Source organism: Glycine soja, unplaced genomic scaffold (assembly GCF_004193775.1).
Source record: "Glycine soja cultivar W05 unplaced genomic scaffold, ASM419377v2 tig00015409_1_pilon, whole genome shotgun sequence".
Lineage (NCBI taxonomy): Eukaryota > Viridiplantae > Streptophyta > Magnoliopsida > Fabales > Fabaceae > Glycine > Glycine soja.
Window position 1 is genome coordinate 1 of NW_021143707.1, and position 8318 is coordinate 8318.

Genomic DNA, 8318 nt, shown 5'->3' on the forward strand with positions numbered 1-8318 from the left:
GGCCAAAAAAATCCTTGGCCGACGTCAGCAAAAAATTCCCATGAAATGACGTCAGTGAAAAAATAACCCTAACCAACATCATCTAAAAAAAATCTTAGTCGATATCGGCAAAAAATAACTTAGGTTGACATGATACAAAAAAATTCTGACCGAAAAATCCTCGGCCAACGTCAGTGAAAAACAACTTATGTTGTTGTCGACCGTAAAAAATTTGGTCACCTGTAGTTGCGATTGTTGAGCGAGAATCAGGCGCGAGCAAGAACGTCGTGAGTTAGAGTGAGCATCTCCGAAAAAAGAATTTCAAATTCTATAATTTTTTAGAGAATTTAAAATCTCACTGTTTTAGTCAATCAAATTGATTCATACCTAAAATTAAATCTCATTTCAAATATTATATCCAAACAAGACATTTTATCATGAATCCTTTAAAATTCTTTGAAAAAATGAATTCTCCTGTTGAATTGCTCCATGCAAACACACTATTGAATTTATAATTCATGTTATTTTCTTCCATGAAAGTTGCTTATAATTTCGTTTCAAATATATTTATTTCTTAAATTCTATAATTATAGTGCTTGGGGAGTCTAAATTTAAAACGGGATCAGAATAGTGCACCCAAATACACTAAAAAATATCACAAAAGGTTAAAATATTTAAATGTCTGATTAAATAAGGGAAATAAAATCCCATATTTAATAAAATGGAATGACCAAAAAATGCATTTTAGCCTTGATTCAAAGGAGGGTGTGTTAAGTAGAATGAAGAATCCGTGTAATATTTTTTCAAACAATAAGAAGAGATTTGTCCCAGAGTTACAAAAAAAAACAAAAATATTTATGTAATTTGACAAAATCTTAAGAATGTTATTATAATTTTATTCATATTTAACTTATGTAGTTACATTATAATTTTAATTTTGATAAATTATTTTATTATCGTTGTTGTCACTATTTATTATTTTACGACTTTGGTCCTTGTCATTATTAACGGATGATGTGATAACCGTCTATTAGAAAATACTAATACCACGTACGCATGATGTTTCTATAAAAATATATATGAGAACTAAAATGAAGTTCACTCGAATATGACAGTGTAAAGTTTGTACGTTACAAAAACTTCAAGCACCAGAAGCTTTCAACGTGTATAGTATACTTAGGACGACATACGTTTTTAGCTATGCAATATCTTTCCTCCATTGCTTTCATATTCTCGGAATAATAAGAAGAAAAATCAAGCTTTCCAAAGCTTTCTATAACCCAACAAACAAAATTGAGAACTTGAAGCTTCCAAAAGTGTATAGTAAAAATATGAAGACATGCTTATTTGCAGTGCAATATTTTTCTTGGTTTAATTTTTATATTCACGGGATAATAACAAGAAACATATAGAATGTTTAAAATAATTTTCTGAACGTAAACTGAGCTAGGCAGCTCTACACGGCTGTTTCTCTACTTGCTCCCTCGTCGAAGCTTCTGAGGAGTGAAACAATATTTTGACATAGTAATATGAATATGACATGGTAACTTTCCAAAGAAACTGGGCCACAAGGTACAATGGTTCAAAGAATATCACAAGATCCTGCTATGTTAATACAAATTCATTTCAATCATTAACACCCGGACAGAATTACTAGAAACAGTCTACATTGTAACTGAAAAAAGAAAAAATCACTGTTGCGGAGTCAACAAAATATGGAGTCTGAATTTCCCCTTCCTGTTTTCTTTCCACAACTATAGGCCTCTAATGCTTACAATGGCATGGGTGACAGGAGATCCTCTAGGGTTCATCAGGTAGGTGGAAGTTAATTCATCTGGTTCTTCTCTTGAACAAAAGATGAAGATGTTGTCTAGACAGATGGAGAGATTATGATGAAGGCTCAGGTGTAGATGATGACACCCACGCCCCCACACTCCTCCAAAATATATGTATTGAATTACAATAGCAGTAATGCCAAAATAATTGAATTACAATAACGATTTTTAACAAGTAAGAAAAACTATATTTTGGGTCGAACTTATATTTGGATTCCAAAAATGTATTCTTTGATAATGATGGAAAGAATTTGAAAACGGACTTCATTACAAACCATGTTACTTACAATAGTAATATATTTATCAAAGCAGGAGAACATTACATCTGCTGGGAAGAATATAAAAGAATGAAATTGGTATTTCTATAAAATTGTCAATTTCTATACAATTGTTTTTATAGTGAATTTACTGCTCAGACAAATAAATTCATCCTTATCGCCATCTACTTCAAGAGGAAATAGATGGGATAATACAACTCCAATGTTGAAAGGAAACACATGTCAAGAGGATGCCACCTTGGGTACCTCCAACCATTTCCACACCATCAGCAAACCACTCTCATCTCCAGTGAAGAAGAGGCCACCAGGACCTAACTCAATTAATGCCACATCTTTCTTGGCAAATAAACGCCCCCTCTCTGAAAATCTGTTGAAAAAACATCATCAGAGGATTCAACAAAAAAATAAGAAATATTACCATGACGGAGGTACAGTAACAAAAAGAAACGTGAATAATTTAGATTTACTTACGATGGCAATTCATACATGTGAACTGAATTGTCTCTGCACGAGGAAAATAATATTGGCTTTCCCTCTGCATCAGGCATCCCAAAAAGTGAAACAACACCCTGTAATATAAAAAAATCATCAACTTAGGAGATTGACCAACTCGTCAGCATTATAAGAAATATAAGCTTGACTTCTTTCACATGAAAATAAAACCAAATGATATTTCAACACATAAGATTAAGTCAACGCTTACATTTTCTTCGGTGTGTGTATATATCACTTCCAAAGATCCTGCTTCAATGCAAGCCCAGACCTTAATTGTGCGGTCAGATGAACTAGACAACAGATATTGATCCCAACAGATAAGGGATGTGACTACGTCAGTATGATCATTTAGTGTCATTGTACACTGTAATGTATCCATGTCCCAGACCTGAAGAAGACAAAATAACAAGTTCGGTTCGTTATAAGACAATTCAAAGAAAATTACATATCCTTTTCTCAGAAAAAATTCTCATGTTAATAAAGAAAAATAGAATCCTCAACAGCAGACATACCTTTATGCTTTGGTCCATGGACCCGGAGTACAGCATCTTGCATCCAACCGCCAGACAAACCACTGCTTTAGTGTGGCCAGTGAGTGACGCAACCAGTTCAAAAGGAGAATCGGCTTTAGAGCTTCCTCTCCAAGCAAAAATGACACCATCCTGAAATTTTAAATAAAACAAATTTTAACTCACCCCAGAAAAAAAGAATTCGGTTAGGGGAATATCATTGGACAATATTAATAACATGGTTAGTTACCTCTGCACCAGCAAAGAGTGTATTGTTGCCAACAGTCATGGCACAGACTCGGCCTTTGGGTCCATCAAGAGTAAACTCTGACATGGTCTGGATATTCCAAGCCTTCACAACAACCACAGCCACATAATCAGTTTGCATGTACTACTCCTATGATTAGACATTATCATACATCAAAACAAAACAATGACAGATAAGAGCTTACCTTGACAGCATTTTGCAGACCAACAAAAATCCATGACCCCTCACTGATCAAAGAGGTAACCTCAGCACCAAGATTGATGACTTTAGCACATTGACCAGTATGGCAGTCCCATATCCTAACTGTCCCATCAGTGCTGCCAGAATAAAGTTTGTCGGATCCAACAGGAAGTGCAATGCCAGTGATAACCTGATGTCAAAAGCTTTAATTTAACTACTAACAAAAATATTAACATGATGCAGAGGCTCACAAATTCTAGCATTTCCTAGGAAACAAGGGAAGAGAATGCTTTTTCAAAAAAAAACTTATTCCGTTATTCTAGCATATAGTTAGATTATAAAACTCTATGACTGTAATCAATAATTGTTAAAACATTAGTCGATTATTAAGTCAGATATCAATTTTGATTTAATCATTATGCTAAAAATGAACTATGAAAGAACTTTAAATATAATTTCGGTGTGTTAAATACTAAATGGAGGTTCAAGAGTCAAGTACCTTCTTATGTTCATGAAGTTTCGTTACTGTGGAAAACCCATCACCACGAAACCATGAATGCAGATACAGGCATTGTTCACCATGTACACAATTGTTGTTGATCCAGTATTTGCATATCCTTGGTGATGATTTCTTGAAAGCCTTAGCAACCCTTGTTGCATCTCCTCTATCTCCATTATCTCCAAGCAATGCTTTCTTTGAACCATATTTCGGGGTATTCTCAGAGGAGGAATGGGGCTTTTTTCCGTAGCTATATGCAGTATTGCCATAACCACAAGCAGCAGGGGGAGATGGTGTCTCTATGTGCAAAAATCTGCAAGGATTCCTGTTACATCTTCCAGCTCTCCAATAAGAGCATGTTGTACTACCAATGCGCTCAGTCCTTCGTGCAAACTTTGTATCCATGATATTCTAAAAAACAAGCATGGCATTGTAATGACATCCCAGATCAGGTACTGTATCCTATCAATAAAATTCTCCATGGCTCATGCTTTCAGTCATTAACTCAATGATTAAATCCCAGCCATAGACTTAATTCTTCATCCAAAACCCAAAACCTTTTGGCTCCCAAATTTTCCATTCCCAAAATAACAATCGTAAAGCAAGTGATGAACGGCAACAAAACTATGTTGATCGAGGAAGATCAACAACATCCAGATCAAAACCCATTGAAGACTAGGATCAAAGACCAATAATTTAACCCTGATCAGCAACGTCAATAGAGACTCTGCCCAAACCCCAAATTAGGGTATTGCCGATCCTTATGAAAACCCCGAAATAAATAAATTGAAAGGAACCCTAAGCTTCACTGAGATAAATGAAGTCGGATAGAACATAGATTCTCGTAGATCATCCATCACAAACCCTAAAAGAAGTATTAGATTTTCGCGTTCGGAGAAACAAACCTGAGTGGTAGAAACGTAGCTTGATTTGTTGGAACGATTGTTGAGAGAAAGAACACAGAGCAAAATAAGGCTTCTATTTTCTTAATCAAACGTTGGTGTTTGTTGCCAATGTTGTGTTAGGCTTATTTATAGTTTCTCTGTTAGCTTGTAAAGCACGCAACAATAAGATGAGATATAGGATTTTTATTTTTTATTTTTTATAAAAAGGACATTTGCCGTCATAAAAGGATAAATTAAGTCTTAAAAATAGATAGTTATTTTCTTTCAAAAAAAATAATCATTTCTGAAATTTAATATTTTGAAGATAGTTTGAATTTACTTATGAAAATATTTGTTTTGAGTTTCAATTTATAAAATTATTTCTAGTGTGTGAAGTTACTTTTGTTTGGATTAGAAATTTTAAAATTTTAGAGAATTTTAAATGCGTATAATTTAAATTTTTTTATTTTAATTTATTTTATTTTTCAGATGTTTTGTTTGGATATATTAATTCAAATTTCTTGAATTTTAAATCATTTGTTTAGATAAGGCAGTTCAATTTTTTACATATGCAAAATTTCATTTTTATATTTTAAATAGATGAAATTTTAATATTAAACTTTATAGAAAACAAACACAATCTAATTTTGAAATATTAATTAAAAAATATTTTTCAATTTTTAATAATTTAAAAATACAAAATATTGATAATTTTAACTAGGATTGTTTTGTTGGACCATAATTGATGATGTTTCAAAATCAACATCAACCAAGACTATTTTTCGGCTGATATCAAATGGAGTTTTTTTTTGTCAAAGTATGCTGGAAATATTTGTCAGCTGACGTGAGTCGGGATTATTACATTTGAAAGCTTGAATGACCTAAAGATCATGGTACTTATCTATGAAAGCTTGAGGATTTTGGTTTATGGTGTGAAAGCTTATGGTACTTAACTAGCATGCAGTGGTGCGTGTGCGCATCATATGCTTTAGTTTGAAATGAAATTATGGTCGAGCCATGTTGGTTCTTTGGTTTAGGAAGTGTCAAATGAAATTTGCTAGTAGTTTTCTGCTCAGGTGTTGGAGCTTTTATGCAGACTTTGGAGGAATTCGTGCTAGCAATTTTCTCTGCATTTGTACAATTTCCATAATAGTAAGGAACTATTCATATGGACTAGGACCACTGTTAAACCTTAAAGCAGCTTGTAGTGTTTGAAAAATAATCACATGATTTAATGTCCTATTCTTCTCTTTCTCTTGTAATTTACACATTGTTTTGGAGCTGGTATTTGAACTTTGAATTAGAGAGAACAAGGAATGACCATTACTAAAAGCAAAAAAACATGTCAGCAAAAAGATCGTTGAAAGTATCAAGAGAGAATTGGAACGATGTGAAGCAGAAAAGAGGGCATTGGAAAAAAGGAGACTGCGTGCAAGGAATCACTGGCCAGAGCACAGGATGAGTCTACCAAGATATCTGAAACTATCACAAATGCTAAATCTAAAGTGAGACACTTTGATAATTGCTCTCTGGTGGATGGTTTGCTTTAGTTTTATCATTTCTTCAACCAATTTGTAGGCTTCTTCCATGGTAATGATTTTAGGATAGTTTAATGACTTGTATAGATTTTTTAGATAATTATGCTTCAAATGTATGCAATCAACACCAGAAAAGTATACCCAAATTATATGATATTTGATCAAGTTGAGAATCACTCTATTGTTCTGCAAAGTAATTGACAGTAGATAGACCCAAATCAAATTTCAACTGAAAAACTTGAGGAACTGCAAAGTAATTGACAGTAGCAACAAAACCTTGAGGAACTTCATTCACAATATTTCTTCAACAAAACAACACTTATAATATCAAAAGATGTTACTACAAATTTTTCCTAAAATATATTTCCCCTAAAACTAACATTATAATTAAAATTGAAAAACCTAACAACACAATGTTTGCTAAATTTCTCATTTTCTTCCGCAATGCTTCAATTTGTAAGTTCAAATCAGTCACTATCATTGATTCTCTTGTGACAGAAGAAGGATTAGAAACTTAGTTTTCTTCTTGGGTTTCTCCTTGTTCTTGCAGTTAGAATAGTTGTACGTCTTCCATGGTGGCAACGACGAATGATTCTACCAGAAAATGTAGAAGAACTGTCACTTGCAGACATGGAGAAATCAAAGCCCACTAGGAAAAAGATGAAGTGAGGAGAGGAAAAAGATGGAGCGAGGGGAACAAATAAGACTAGGGAGAAACACACACTTAAGACTCCACCATGTTGGAATTGAGAGGAGAGAAGCTTTAGAAAACCTAATTTGAGGAAGAAGAAGCAAGTGAAGAAGAAAATATTTGACAACTTTTTAAATTTTGTATCAAAGTCCAGTCTACGTGTCACAATCTGGGATAATTTGTCACGTTGGATAGTTTATGTGGGATTAAAATTGCCAATAATGTACCTCACTAACGACGTTACTTTCAAATTTAATGACAATGACTATTTTGCAAAACTTATGCAAAGATAGGGACTATTTTTAACATTTCAAAAAGATAGGGACTGCAAAAAGGGTCAAAAATCAGGGACCAAAATGTCTATTTATAAAATTATTTCTAGTGTGTGACGTTACCTTTTGTTTGGATTAGAAATTTTAAAATTCTAGGGAATTTGAAATGTTTAGAATTTAACTTGCTTTGATTTTAATTTCATTTATTTTTTACATGCTTTGTTTGGATAAATTAATTCAGATTTCTTCAATTTTAAAGTTTTTATTTGGATAAGACAATTCAATTTTCTCCACATGCAAATTTTCAATTTTATATTTTAAATAGATGAAATTTTAATATTAAACTTTATAGAAAACAAACACAATCTAATTTTGAAATATAAATTAAAAAAATATTTTTCAATTTTTAATAATGTAAAAATACAAAATATTTATAATTTTAAGTATGATTGTTTTGCCTGACCATAATTAGTGATGTTTTAAAACCTACATCAACCAAGACTATTTTTCGGTCGACATCAAATAGGTTGCATCAACTGAAAAAACCTGGATGACAACGGCAAAAAAAATCATTGGCCGACATCAGCAAAAAATTTGTTGGACAAGTGACCTCAATAACTTAAGACGGTTGGTGAATTAAGTCTCACTAACACACTTTTAATCCCCTTCTAAATGATAGGCTCAGAATGCAGAAGAAGAAGAAGCAATCAATTTAAAAATGTTCTTTAAACATGAAAGGAAAAATTGATTGCAATAACATAAATGAGATAAGGGAAGAGAGAAATGCAAACTCGATTTATACTCGTTCAACCACTTCCCTTGCCTACGTCTAGTCCTCAAGCAACCCACTTGAGATTTTCCACTATCTTTGTAAAAATCCTTTTTACAAC

The 8318-nt window shown here is 32.9% G+C and overlaps 1 protein-coding gene across 1 annotated transcript; it reads right to left on the reverse strand.

The window, feature by feature from the left end:
- Window positions 1-2028: 2028 nt before the first annotated feature.
- LOC114404266 (zinc finger CCCH domain-containing protein 48-like) lies at window positions 2029-5044 on the reverse strand. Its single transcript, XM_028367313.1, has 8 exons — window positions 4949-5044; window positions 4044-4454; window positions 3549-3734; window positions 3347-3448; window positions 3100-3249; window positions 2796-2975; window positions 2564-2661; window positions 2029-2459 (listed from the first exon to the last, which is right to left on the reverse strand). Exons 2-8 carry the CDS (start codon window positions 4446-4448, stop codon window positions 2315-2317), a joined length of 1266 nt encoding a protein of 421 aa, XP_028223114.1. The 5' UTR covers window positions 4449-4454; window positions 4949-5044; the 3' UTR covers window positions 2029-2314.
- Between the last annotated feature and the right edge of the window lie 3274 nt (window positions 5045-8318).

What these genes read in the sequence shown, in the direction of transcription:
- LOC114404266 (XM_028367313.1), bottom strand. Translation starts at nt 4,448, where the DNA reads ATGGATACAAAGTTTGCACGAAGGACTGAGCGCATTGGTAGTACAACA. An exon ending in ATACACACACCGAAGAAAAT is followed by an intron (nt 2,662 to 2,795) that starts GTAAGCGTTGAC and finishes TTTATATTACAG; the next exon opens with GGTGTTGTTTCACTTTTTGG. An exon ending in CACATGTATGAATTGCCATC is followed by an intron (nt 2,460 to 2,563) that starts GTAAGTAAATCT and finishes TTTTTTCAACAG; the next exon opens with ATTTTCAGAGAGGGGGCGTT.